Below are 14,852 nucleotides of genomic sequence, written 5' to 3' on the forward strand. Positions count from 1 at the left end.
TTTAAAGAAGCGTTTTTCTGGAAAGAGAACACAGGATTTTCTACCCTGGTGCCGGAGGGGGCAGAGATAAAGAGAGTAATAGTTAGACTGCGGTCACATTGGTATGCAGACAGTCATGAAAGCAGTGCTGTACCTGTTGCATCTTGCAAATTCATTTGCTGAATATTGTGAAATTTCACCGCTTAAATTGGGGAGGCCCTTTTTTTTAATATCACAACTCAAGGGATTGGTTTTACGGTTAGATAAACACACAAATGGTTTGGATTACAGAGTATCTACTGATATGCACCAGTCTACTGCTGCATCATCACCCTCATTAACATCATCATCAAGGAGACAAAATGAAAGTTTAATTATGATGTGTAGATGCGGAGGATTGTAAACTGGCACCAATGATTTCGTGAAATCTGGTAAATATCAGTTTGAACTAAATTGTATGCCCTGTATAAACTCGACAATACTTATTCACTTTCTGTTCTTATCAATACACTACTGTTATACTTCAGTCAACATACATTTTACCCTGGTCCCAATCTGCAAATTAACAACTGTTTGTTTAGGAGTTCTCCCACATTAAATACAAGACTAAGAGTCTACAGCCACACTAGCATCTCATGAAAACGTACCTGCCGACCTCCATGACCTCAAGAATAGGGTGGAAAAATATGAGTGTCAGAGATTTTGTTTCCTGCATTCTGGTGACTTTTAAAGAAAGAAAATAACAAAATAATAAGTAGACAACATCAGCATTATGTTCAATACATTTGATTTGGTTTAGTTTTTGGTTCATGACCCTGTTGTTTCAGCAGAGTACCAGGAAGAGAAGGAGAAGGAGGGAGGCAGGACAGAGTGCTAATGGGTAGGAAACAATACACTTTCAGAGTTGTATACTAAAAGGAGGTAACAAGTGTCACAAGTGATGAGGCCAGTGTTCTCAGCACGGTCGTTGAGTCATTGACACTTCAAGCAGTGAAATTAGGCCTCTGGTGAGGCATCTAGTGATGCTGCCCGATTCGCGTTCAGAGTTCTTTATGACTTATAGAAACATTGTATGCAATAGTCCACGCCCCTCCCTCCCTCTCTCTATTGGTTAAATAAAACTGAAATTGAAATTAAATTTAAATTACTATTTGTACAGCCCCTGGTGTGCTTTGTGTCTAGCCTACAATAAACCTTTACTTGACTAATCTGTGTGTGTGTGTGTGTGTGTGTGTGTGTGTATATATATCTACACGACGCTCTTCCGATCTGTCACGGAGCTGGACAAAAACCTGTCCAGCTCCGACTTTTAACAAACAAAATTTTTTTAAAAATAGTTTTATATTTGTCTTGTAATTTATTTTCAGGTCTTTTTCTTAATCAACTTTTACTCATTTCCTGCAACTTGTGCCAAGCTTTTTCCTCATGTTTTTTTTTTTTTTTTGTTTGTTTTGAAGATGTCAATATATATTCTGCATAAAAACACAAATTTATCAACATTGCTACACAAACCACAAGCAAAAAACTTTTTGTCCTGTACTTTTGGCCAACTGACCCTCTACACATTTCATACTATACAGTCAAACAAATGCAACCTTGATTTTGAGAACGTCAATACAGTACATCCAGAAAGTGAAAAACATGGTTTGTGGTGTCAAAAGTCATACATGCCAAAGATGTCTGGCATTACATTCTGTCAAAATGGCAGTTAACAAGGCAACGCATCATCTGCGGGCTCCTCTTCTATTGGTCAGAGAACCCGTTTCCAAGGTGTCGACCTGTGATTAAGACTCCAGTAAATCTTCCCACCCAGGGAGCCTTGGAGACGAGTCTCCCCTCAGGTCAATTCACTCCTGCAGGGATGAGCCTCTCTTTCCTCTGTCTCTGCCCTCAGGGATAAATCTCTAACCCAGATCTCTTCCTCCTGGCCTTCTCATAGGTCAGACTTGAGGCAAAATGTCAGTTTTAAGGGCTTTGTTAAAATTTCTGTGCTTGCAGTTTGATCAAGTCTTCCCAAAAAGGCGGAATATAAGGGATGTGGTGCAATATCTGCTCAAGTGTGATAAGATGACACCAAGGCAGAGCTATCAGGCGCCTCAAAGTGACAGGCAACCTTACATACCTTCCTTCATTTACCTCTCAGGCAAATTCCTCGCTCGCTGTCTTTCCTTCTGCATTTCTCAACCGTTCGTCTTTCTTTTTTGCTCTATTTTTCCACTTTTTAAGACAAACATGATATCTTGCTCTTGCTCTTTTTTTTTTTTTTGAGGTTTAACTGATATTTCTCTGCGCTCGCCCAGTCTCCAGGCCAGATAAATGTGACCATCCATAAATCATATTTGCTGCAATAAACTGTAAGCTGTTGGGCTTCTCATAGATTGACCATGTCTATTGTCTCCTAATGTAATTAAGCTGCTTGGTCAATGAGCAGTCATCACACCCTTTTGTCAATATACTAGCTTATAATAGAAATACTGACACATAATCAACAGTAATAACTCTATCTGTGTTGCAGGCAATCACTCCACACACTGACCAATCACACTGCTGTGCTCCAAGACCCACATCTGACCCAGCCAATCATACGGAGCAGTGGGAGGCCGTAGGTTGAGTCTGCTAGCTACTGTATGAAGTGGGCTTGACTGCAGGTAGTTAGCCCCAACCTAATCTAATGATGCATACTTCCCCCTGTTTATGGCAGCCAGCGAAGAGGGAGCGCTAGCCTGTGCTTGTCTGCTGCTGAGAATGCCCATTAACGCTCTGTTCCCCCTCAGGTGATGACCACCTGAGCTATCAAAGACAAGCGTGTCTGTAACCCCCCCCCCACCCCCCCACTCACATTGCACTCCATCCCCAACCCCGCCTCTGCTCCGACCTCCACCCACATGCTGTACAGTTACCTGCACGGGAGATTGCAGTTTTTTCCTTCCAAAAGTGGTATTTTAAGTATATCACCATCGTCATCATCATCATCATCATCATCATCATCATCATCATCATCACCACCATCATCATCATTTTTATAAAAGTTTTATATCCAGTGCAGATTGACTGCAATCACAATACAATTCAGTTTCCCTGCTCTGTCTTCTGTTTCAAAGTGCTTTTGAATTTATGTCAATGTTCTCTGCGTGTTAAAGAGGTAGTTCATTCAAATTACAAAAATATAAAATATTTGGTATATATTCAGATATTTTATATTCTTATGCAGAAATAATTTCCTCATGAGCTATGCATGTAGTTTTGGTTTAATTTACCAGGTATTTGTCAGTCTTTTACATTTCTGCCACCACTTCAATACATTGGAGGTGACCAAGACTTTGTTTGTAGTGTTTAAAGGTCCAATACTGTGCTCATTTTCAGATTCCTAATTGATTTGGGTCTCTAATGGAACATATTGGCATTCTTTTATTTTCAAAAAACACTTTTTTTTTTATCATACTGTCTTTGCTTGATCACCTGTATTCACTCTCTGTCTGAAACGTCTCTCTGTCTCTTAAAGCCCGCTTCTCGAATAGGCCCACTCCGCTCTGATTGGTCAGTCATTGTTTCCGGTTCTTCCAAATTTGTGCTCTTGGCTTGTCTGCATTATAATTGCAGCCCCGGCAACTGCATTGTAGTGGCACTTTATACCTTTATAGACTGTTTCGTTAGAAGTGAAACACCTTAGGTCCCTATATACTTCCTATTAGAATATGTCAATCACAAAAAATACAAAATATTCCAACATGGATTAAAAATGGACCCATTTAGAATATTTATGTTTCAAGCTTGAAATGGTATACAGTATATTTGTGACATCACAACTTCATGCAACAGTTGTCCCAGGAAAACAAGGAAAAAAGATAGGGAAAAAGGAGAGGGAGATGGGGAACGACATCAAAGGTCAACAGTCAGGCTCCAACTGGTGATCGACGCCGTAACCTTTAGGAACATGGGCCACCAGTACAGGATTGTTGGATTAAAATTGACCCAGTTTGGGTCTGGCACAGTGGGTTAATTTTATTCAGTACCAACAAGTTAGTTCGACTCAGTTTTAGAGTTATTTTTTAATATCAACTAAAATATGGAAAACCTAACTGAGTTAGATACAACAAGCAAAAGTACCTTGAAGGAATACTTTACCTAAAAAATGGCCATTTGTAAGTGAATTAATTATGTGGTGTTACCTTGAATTTGTGAGGAAAACGTATTTATTAAGATTAACTGGGGACCAAGTTTAACAATAGCAAAACTGTATCATTTATAACTAACTCTTACACAACTCGTGCAGTGTAATCCAAGTCTCATTTATCCAGTCTTGTGCTCAGTAATTCCCAAACTGCATGAGCTGTTTAAGTTGTCTTGTTGCCAAGTTTTCTACATGTTTTGATGTAGCAACATACCATGTTTGATGTAGTTTTGCTGTTGTTAAATGTTGTCCCTAATTAATCTCAATCAATAATCAATATGTTTGCCATTTTCTGGAGGCATGCAGGAAAGTTTTCATCACCAATGAAAACTTATATTGTTATTTGCAGAAAACTACATACGTGAGTCCAGCAGTAACAATTAATAAGACAAACTATGTGGTGGATGAAAAAGTTCATCCACCACATAGTCCTGTGTGGTTTCTATGGATACTGGTTGAAATTAACCCTTGTTGTATTGATGCCATATTGACTCAAATTGGGTCAGTTTTGATCCACTTATTTTCAATGTGTACAGTCTTGTGTTTGCACCTTTTAAAAAAAAGCACACCCATTTGAGCACTGCAGATCAAGTGCCTTGCTTAAGGGCATGTCATCATTTAGCAGTGACTGAAGGGAGAGCATTCCCCATTCATTTTCCTAACCCAGATTTCCCCACAGCGTCCCTTACATCCCCTGCAACCAAAGACGAATGAATCTAACTCTCTTACAGCTCCTCTTCCTTTGTCCAGGACATTTCAAAACTTCCTGTCAGTGTCCCTAAACCCATAATAGATGTGTGTATCTTCCCCTGTCTGGGATGCGTGATTCACTGTCCCTGAAACACAGCACCACCTAATCTTGAAGAGCAGATAAAGCTAATTAGGGGAAAGAGACATCAATCACAGCTCGAGGGCTCGTTATGTTCTGTGCATACCAACAGTGGCATCTCAGTCACTGGGTGTGTTTGAGAGCCAGTCATACACACGTAGCTATTATTATGAGTTATGTCAGGAGGAACGTCTTCAACTCGAAGTATGAGTATTGAATGTTTCCTCGACTCTTTTTGGGAGGAACCGGCTGTTATCATTTTCACCGAGCAAGGAGTGAGAGACTAAAATTAGTGCAGAAATCAACAGAAATCAGTCTCTTTTGTTGAAATGACCTTCGGCAGTATAACTCATCTTAACTGGCGAGCAGCTCTGTTTGGATGTGCAGCATGCATTAATACAGCTGTCAGAGAGAAACACACACCCTTTCCGATGATTACAGCAGGTCCGGGAGGTTCACTGAACTCTGAGAAGGGGGCAGAAGATTATCTTATAACTTAAAGTAGAGCTTAATAAAAAGAAGGTCATCTTAACTCTGTTGTTAATAACATTTTTATGCTGAAATTGGCTTTGATTTTTTGTTTCAATGCATGTGAATTCAGTGCACCTTCCTTCATTTTTTAAGACTGCTCTGTTGGCATGAAAAGGAAGCCAAAACAGAGTGTAGGACAGCATTCATCCTGTAGGTGGGAGTGTCACTCTTTCTATGTTACAACCTGCAGTAGCTGGAGTTTATCAGTTTAGAGCCAACAATGCATTACACATACATATAAAAAGACTATAATTATTTTATTTCAGATATCAAACATGATCATCGCTTTTATTAGGCCTCATAAAATGTGCATGCGTCAAACAGTTGTGATGAATGACGTGCGTGTTCACCTGCAAGGTGTGAAAAGGTATGTAAATAGGCATGGATATTTACTGTGTGGCATGCCCCAACAAGAGAGGATTATATACTATAACAACTTCACTGAGGATTAATGTTCACTACTGAATATAAGCAAGAACTGGTGCCTAATCAAACACGTTTGTCAAGTGAAAATTATGAATGAAGAACTGGTTAAAGTAGTGATTCACAACATTTTCCTTAAGACTCCTTTTCTATCATTGAGTAAACTGACAACCCCTGAGTAAGTGGCATGATTTATGGATATCTCATATTATGTTCAATGCATAACAAAAACTGGACTGAACGTGAACGTTTTATTGCAGGGGGTCTGTGTAAAATGAGTGATCTGCATGAATTTTGAGCAGATTATTTTCTGTGAATATTGCATAAGCGATGAGTTTTCATGATAGCTTTTGGGAATGCTTTATACGATTCTCTTACCCTATTATGTATTTTTAAATTTTTTTAATTTAAAGGTTTCTTTTTTTTAACAATCCAGTGTTTTCTTCCCCTGCTTGTCCATTGTTCTATTAGCTCTTTATGTTTTTTTGTAAAGCAGACTTCTCTAAAGCAAGATGAAGCTTTTTAGCAGAGAATGAAAATTAACAATTTCTTTTAGTTTTCTATCATTTTTTGTCTTTTTAAAATATTTCTCACACCTTTTTAAATTAAGAAGGCCTTGCAATCCCTGTTAAACTTTAGCGACACAAAGTAGGAGTCAAGACCCCAAGGTGGAGAAACACTGTCTTAAAAGATAACAACTTCATTAACTCTAAATGGAAGGATCTTGTAAATGACATATATCGAATGTAAAAAATAACCATGAGAATTAGAAATCAATTACATAAATCTGAAGAAAGATACTTGCACTAGGTGAAGTATACAACATGCAATATTACCAGTGACTCTCCTGTCATGATGTGACAGACAACTTAATATGATATTAAGGGCACTGATGTCTATCTTTTTGTACACGCTTACACAAGACTACGTGTTGGTTGTATATTTTTTTTAATATTATTTAATCCGTCTATTTTTTCTATTTCTTTATTATTTTTATCCTCCTATTCTGTCATATTAATTCTTGATATGCAAAATGAAAAAAAAAGAATAATATTCCTACTTATAGTAAACAAAACTGGTCACCAAACCACATTGGTGTTTTTTAATGTTTTACTAAAATACTTTACAACTTAGAAATCTAGCATTAAAAATATGATACATCCATTCATAATATGTTTGATTACAGGGGTACAAAAATACAGCATACAGAGTGATATAACATTATATAATATAAAATACTTTGAAGAATTTAAAAAAAAAAAAAAAAAAAACAGCAGCGCAGGGTGAAAGAAAAGAGGCATAGTCGTTTAGGGATGTTATGGAAACTCTTACAAAACATTTTCTTCTGCTTTCACCACAAGGTTATCAAACTACACACTGTCATCTGATAACAGGATGATATGAGCAGAGAAATGGTGATACAAGTCTCTCAGCATGAAAAGAAGAGCTGGGGCTGAAGCTGGAAGCTAGTTATCACTTTAATACTTTTCTCACATCTGGTTGCAATAATCAAAACAAAAGCAAATTGTCTAATTCTGCGGGTAAAATAAATATATTTGTGCTATTATTTTAGATTTAGATTTTAATGGCTTTTTGAAAATGTGGAATATTTTGTGTCGGTCTGCTGAACGCTAGAAATTAATGACATGTACAATAACAACTCAAGTGAGAAATGAAAAAAAAAAAAGATAATTTGATATTTTTCATGTAGGCGTAATAGCAGTGAAAACTGACAGTGACACAAAGCAAAGTTTTTTTCTGAATATAAAACTACTTTAACAGCAATGTTTCAAAAGAACAATTTGACCCCAAATCAAAAATACATATTTCTGTTCTCTTACCTGTAGTGCTATTTATCAGATGTCTGCCTTCTCTCAAATATACGTAATGGAACTAGACAGCACTCAGCTTGTGGTGCTCAAAGCACCAAAAAACTACAAGCAATGTCTCTTTCCAGAAATCATGATCCAGTAACTCAAGACAGCCCACAGGCCTTGTTGTGAGCAGTTTAAGTAGGAACTATTTTTATTGTGGCTTCTAAATAAGCTCGAAATAGCCACCCACAGATGCCAGGGTAGATATGACCAGCTGACTGTATTTGGTTGTACTCACTGTGGTTTGATGATGCAGGGTGCTCTGGGTGTCAGTTGATGTGCAGGATTTGTGCAGAGTTGCTTGGTGAGGCTAAACTGATTTGTCTGACCGTTGCGTTAAAATGAAATCAAAAAAACCCAAATTAACATTCCTCCAAGATAAACAGGCCCTTGCAAAAACAAAGTTCAGATCAATGAAGCGAATAACAAATTCATCAAACAATAAAACTAAGATTAACCAAACACATGACGATCGAAGACTGTGTCCCCTTTGTGTCTTCCCTGCTTGACTAATTTAGCACACCTGCTTTGAATGAGATGATCCTGACATGCCAGGTCAGCATGAAAACTACATGAAACTGCTTTCAAAAAGGTCTGTGGTTGATCTTGAGTAACCAGGTCATAATTTTTGGAAAGAGACATTGCTGTTGAGTTTTTGAACTATATTTTTTGGTGCTTTGAGCGCCACAATCTGATTGCCATGCGGTTCTGTAACAGTCAAGAGACATCTCTATGGCCGGTATCTCCAACACTCTGAAACACACCAAAACAATCTAGACCAATTGATAGCACTACAGCTTAACCCTTTAACACCTGGAATCACATTTGTTTTTTTGTGATGAATTTAGACCCCTTTACAAGCATTTGACCCTCTGAAACCTGAGAAAATGGTTTGTTTTGAACACATGGGGAGAAATGCAAAGAGCAACTTGGCAAGAAAAGTCTCAACAATTGCACAAAAAAAGTTACAAGAAAATGACCCATTAAAAAACAGGCATTAAAAAACTGATTTTTTGGCACTTTCTAAAGGTAATTTCTTTGCTTATTTTAAGGATTTTTAGGTAATTTTATTGTAACGTTTTACTAATCTCTTGCAATGTTTATGCCCATTTCTTTTTAGGTGCTCATTGCCTCCTTCCCATGTTTTTGAAAGAAGTCAAGCCAATTTGCTCAGGGTTCAAAGGGTTAAGAGGATAAATGTGTATCTTTGATTTTGGGATGAACTGTCCCTTTAAAATGAACTTCAACTGAACTGGACATAAACAAGATTAACTACTCAAACCAATCATGACACACAGTGGTATACTTTATGACATTGTTAAATAGTGATAATGAAAAGGGTCCATTGCAGCCACAGCACATCTCTCACTGTTAGAGTAAGTTGCCTGTGATGAAGACAAAGATCTTGGCCTGGAAAGTGGTAAACGTCCCCTGTCTCCAAAGCTTCATCTCAACAGTAATCGCAAAATCCCTTGGACCCTCAACCTGTCGATTTAAGTACACAGCGCCCGTGTAGGCATTCAGCTTCCGTGTGCCGAAGTAGTTTTCCTCATTTCCCTGTGTGATGCTGACGATGACATTGTCTCCTGAGTAAGCAGGAGAGGGTCCGATGCGGAAGATCTGAGCAGGGATGACGATGTTGGACTGGAAGCTGAGGTAGTAATAGGTGATTCTCAGAGGAGAGTTTTGACAATCCAGGTAGTTGGGACAGCTGATCCGCTCACAGCGCCTACAAGGGACACAGGGAAGGCAACTTTAGTTGTAGAGCACTTCAACAACAAAGCGATTTATGATTATTTTGGGGGCTTTTTGCCTTCATTGGATTTAAGCGTGAAAGGGGGACAGAGAGGGAATGACATGCAGCAAAGTGCCGCAGGTTAGAGTCAAACTCATGGCCGCTGCGGCAAGAATAAGGTCTGTGCATGAGACACCTGCTCTCCCATTACTCTAGATTAATCAACATGTACTTCACTAAATTTAACACATACAACGATAACTTATGATGCATGGACTTTTATAGTGTACTATGAGTCCTTACTACAGCTGATTGCTGAGGTGTGTACAGGTAACTGCAAGCAGTTGTAATATTTTATAAACACCATCAGTCGAAATCTAACGAATAAGAACATACTTAAGACACTTAAACCTGTAATTTATTATAACTTACATCTATAATGTTCCATTGCTGTAGAAAGAAAGCATTATGTGTGTTTATGAGTGAAGTCATAAACATTATGATGCATTGTAGTTCACCATGAATAATAGTGCACTATAAATGTGGTCTTTATAGAGAGTGTTACAGATTTTTCTTGTCCTTTTATTCACTTTTCTTGCTTTCAAAGAAAAACTCTTTTATAGAATAATCCAGCCTCATGCCAATCACAAAAACATAACAGAAAGGTCAATGAGGCATCACACTGAACACTGGAATGGGTTTTAAACTGATTTAATCACTTACGTGTCGGACACTTTGCGGTAGTTTGGTGGACAGTTGAGAGAAAGGCAACGATATCCTCCCTGGATGTTGTAGCAGGTCTCAGCTAGAGAGCAGTTATGGGCCCCTGTGGCACACTCATCAATATCTAAAACACACAGTTAATGCACAAGGGCTGGTTTACTGCCTGCAGATGAGGAAATGCATTAGTCACAGCACAATTGAACTTTGAAGAAAAACCCTGATTGCGGAAACATGTAAAATGAAAAGCTGCTCAAGTAAAAAATTCAAATTAGCGAGACAAGATTTTTAGGCCAATAAAGTTTTACAGCCTGTGTAATTACTGAGCCACTGTGAAAGTACCAATTATATTTATCTGAGCATAACCATTACTATACACTCTATGTACAGTTAAACGGGTGCAGAGTCATTTTTAAAATCTATTTTAGAGCAGGACTCAGTGAGGTGCACTTGTATTAAAGCAGACAGTACAATGAGTGTGTGCATTTTGTTAGTTTTGTTTTATAGAGGGATATTCACCTCTGCAAGAGCGACCATTTGGAGACATGGTGTATCCATATTCAGGACAAGTACACTGGTAACTGCCGGGAACGTTCACACACTTGTAGGTACACAGATGGCCGATACTCTGGGAGCACTCGTCGATGTCTGGACGACAAAGAGGAAGTAAATCATGTGAGATTGATTCATAAACTTGCCCAAACATATGTTTGGTATAAACGTGGTATTTGTGATGTGTAATGGAGTGTGCCCCACCTTCGCAGGTGTGCCCGTCCTCCCTGAGGTAGTAGCCCTGTCTGCAGTAGCACTGGTAGGATCCGTAGATGTTGGCACACTCCTGACTGCATGGGCTGGCCAAACACTCATTCACATCTGGAGATTAGAGGTTAGAGCTCATTACTGTCACAATCCACCTGATCAAAGGATTTTCAATGTTTTTATCCTAACATATAAACACAATGTTGTTATTACACCAATTATGTTTTTACTGGTTTGCGCTTTAAGGCATGGCATGATATACAGTGTAACATTGACACCCCTTGCTTCCATCGCTCTTCAGTCATATGCTGCACAGTGGCCAGCTTTAATATCAGCTCAGTCTAGGAATCTGCTCACACACAAGCCTGGCACACCAACAAACACACACACACATACACAGAGGCATATTTTCACGCGCGGATTCACAAAAACATACAACCACAAGCACCGACATGTACACATGGATGCACACACACACCTTCACAGTTCTTGCCATCGCCGGATAAGCGGAAGCCAGAGGTACACGAGCATTCATAGGAGCCTGGGGTGTTCTCGCAGGTCTGGGCACAGAGGCGGCCGGGGTAGCGCCAGCACTCATTTACATCTGAGAGAAAGAAGCAGTGTCATCATACCACTGTAAATGTGTATTGCATTTGTGTTTGCACCCATGTGTGCAACTGAGCATGAGCAGGTTCGTTGCCCTGCACGACCGCGTATACGTGTGCATGCCTGTGCGTGTCTGAGTGCATGTCAATGAGAGTGTGATGTGAGGGGACCAGCTGCCTGCTGATAGTCTAAACACTTGAGTAGAGTCCATTATTATGAGAGTCACAACACAGTGAATCACAAATAGAGGGAGCAGCAGCAGCGGTGGCAGGAGCAGAACGGAGTCCTCTGCAGCAGGAGACGTGATCGGCCCAATGGCTACTGCAGGAGCCAGCAGCAGAGGCTGGCAAACAGCAGCAGCTCTCCCACCGCAGAATAATAAACAGGAGCAGCAGAGTAGGCAGACAAAGAAGAGGGGTGGCTGCACAGAAGTGTGAAAGTGATGAAGGGTGAAAGGAAGCAAAGGAGAGTAAAGAATGAGCATGAGAGACAGGGGAGTAAAGGCAATCTCCACTTTTCTTGCTTTTAAAACTTCTATGTGTAGAATAAGGCATGTGTTCTGGCTCTTCATGACAATGTGAATAATGTGCAACATACCTACACACATCCTCCTGAATGAGTCATACTGATAGCCTGTCTGGCATTCACAACGATAGGAGCCGGGCAGATTGTGGCACAGCTGGCCCTCTCCACATCGATGTAGACTGCTCTGACACTCATCCACATCTACAAGTCACACATAAATAGTAAAGAGATGGAAAAATCAATAAAATGACAATGATGACATTCAGCTACCATGAATGAATTAACGCAATTTCTTGTTAGTCTTTTGACCGTCTTCTTAGTTTGCGAAATAATATCTATTCTGTGCTACATTAGAATGACAATTATTTAATTAAAGATGTTTTAAACCAGTGTTTTTCTGATGCTGTTCAGCTCATTGCAAAGGGGCTGCTAAAAATGGTGGCCAACACAAAAATTTAAATGGCTCTATTTAGAGTTGGTGTTTGGTTTGCGCGTTCTGGGCTACTGTTGAAACATGGTAGTGCACATGCAGGACTGCATGCATGAGGACCTGCTCCCTATGTACATATAAACATCTTATTCTATTGTAACAATCACACTACAATTTCTAATTTCAGGTTATTATACACTAAAGAATTTTATATATATATATATATATATATATATATATATATATATATATAGATAGATAGATAGATAGCTAGATAGATATATATATATATAGATAGATAGATAGAGATATATATAGATAGATAGATATAGATATTTTATTTATTTATTTATTTATAAATAATATTCAACTTCTGCCAAATTATATTATCCTAAACCCTATGAACTGGACCTTTAACCTTACTTCTTGAATGAATTGCTTCTATGTCCATAGGAATGTCCATAAAATCATCAGATAACACATTCATCATGCATGACAATTTCAAATCTTACCAATACATTTGGAGCCATCTGGGCTGGCATGATAGCCACGGCTACATATTATCTTCCTCTGGCACACGTAGGATCCTACTGTGTTGATGCAGTTAAATGCCCGGCCACATGGCTGGGCCGAAGTGCCACACTCATCAATGTCTGGAACAGAAAGAGAGACAGAGAAAGATAAGAATGAAGAAAGACAGAAGAACAAGGAAGACCCAAAGGCACAAAAGCAGGGCACGAGAGACCAGAGGGCAGCTCTTTAGCCACACCGCAATATCAAAGCAAACACACATCACACAGTTGCATTCCCTCGGATAACTTTGTAGTGTGTGTCTGACATTTTCACAATTTTCTCATTTCTAAGAGCATTTCTTTTACACTCCTCTCACAGGGGCGTCGGCTGCCTCGACATGCCCCAGTTCCTGCCCCTGGGGGCTAATTCCACAACATCAGTTTGTACTGGAGGAGGACAGAGGATTGGCTTTTATCCACCACCCTCTGCAGCCCCTAACAGCAACCTGTCTGATCTCCTGTCTGTGTGGCATTTAACCCCTCTGTCGCCACAGACGTGCTGATTCACCTGCATGGCGTACAACCATGGACTGTGATTCACCTGTGGGGAAATTTTGTGCACTCACTTGTGCTTTGGAACGAGACAAAGGATCTCTAAAATAAAACACAATGATGACTGTTTTGGAAAAGATTTTGGAAAAGATTTAACCATCATGCCACAACATGTACTTATTCATTCACTTATATTTAAACCTTTGAATCCTGAACAAATTGGTGCAATTTATGTTAAAAACATGGGGAAAAGGCAATGAGCAACTTGGTAATAAATAGTTTGCAAACTGCAAGAAATTACTAGATTGAGATTTTTTTTAAAAAAGCAAGGAAAAAATGTCTAGGGAGAAAAGAAAAAAAGCAAGGGAAAACTAGTATATAATATATAATTATCAATTAACTACATATTTTTTAAAAATCTTTGAAGGTATTATTATTATTATTATTATTATTATTTATTTCTAAATTGAGTAATGCCATTATATCATTTTTTTTTCTTTTTTTCTTTTTTTTTAGGACATTTTTTTTCTCAAATTGTTCATGGCCTTCCTGCTATGTTTTCAAAAGAAATCAAGCATATTTGCTCAGGTTTCAAATGGTTAAAATCACAAAAAACAATGTTTAATTGAATGAAAACCTACATATATTTTGCCCTTAATCAATTTAGAACAGTTGCAAACCTTGCTGATACTGGACAAATGCAATTGTATGATCATCTCAGTGAGAAAGTGATTTCTCTTACCAATACAGTTGCCCTGTGCGTCCTGGTTAAAGCCAACAGGACATCGAGGTTTGGGGTTGCACCTGAACGAGCCCTCTGTATTCACACACTCGAAGCCAAGCCCACAATTATGGCTCTGCTGCACACACTCGTTGATATCTGAGGATGGAGATCAATAAATGAGCTAATGAGGACTGAATACTTGATTAATTGCAAATAAAGCACAAATCAAACATTATTAGTCTTGGTCTAATAATCCACTTCATGTGTTAACTACAGTACATTGCGGGCTACAAGACACAAGCATGTAACCTCATATTTGACCACTGGATGGCACTGTGGTTAAGTGGCAGATTGTTCAAGTGCTCATCCATCATGACGTGTTCCCTGTCAATATTCTAGAAGTTAATCAAGAGCAAAATAATTGTATTACAACTCAGAAATCTTATCTATGCTAATTGCAACTAAAATGGCTTCAATGACAG

At 38.8% G+C, this 14,852-nt stretch overlaps 1 protein-coding gene across 1 annotated transcript in view; it reads right to left on the reverse strand.

Annotated features, from left to right (window-relative positions):
- Window positions 1–8,825: 8,825 nt before the first annotated feature.
- Window positions 8,826–14,852, reverse strand: part of LOC121947444 (fibulin-2-like) — a 30,810-nt gene continuing 24,783 nt past the window's right edge. Inside the window, exons 10-17 of the mRNA XM_042492506.1 lie at window positions 14,389–14,526; window positions 13,095–13,235; window positions 12,225–12,353; window positions 11,500–11,625; window positions 11,019–11,135; window positions 10,782–10,910; window positions 10,266–10,389; window positions 8,826–9,536 (exon numbers count right to left, since the gene is read on the reverse strand). Coding sequence (XP_042348440.1) covers window positions 9,179–9,536; window positions 10,266–10,389; window positions 10,782–10,910; window positions 11,019–11,135; window positions 11,500–11,625; window positions 12,225–12,353; window positions 13,095–13,235; window positions 14,389–14,526 — 1,262 coding nt within the window. The 3' untranslated portion in view covers window positions 8,826–9,178. The remainder of the gene's footprint in view (window positions 9,537–10,265; window positions 10,390–10,781; window positions 10,911–11,018; window positions 11,136–11,499; window positions 11,626–12,224; window positions 12,354–13,094; window positions 13,236–14,388; window positions 14,527–14,852) is intronic.

The sequence above is a fragment of the Plectropomus leopardus genome, chromosome 8 (genome assembly GCF_008729295.1).
Source record: "Plectropomus leopardus isolate mb chromosome 8, YSFRI_Pleo_2.0, whole genome shotgun sequence".
In the NCBI taxonomy this organism is placed as follows: domain Eukaryota; kingdom Metazoa; phylum Chordata; class Actinopteri; order Perciformes; family Serranidae; genus Plectropomus; species Plectropomus leopardus.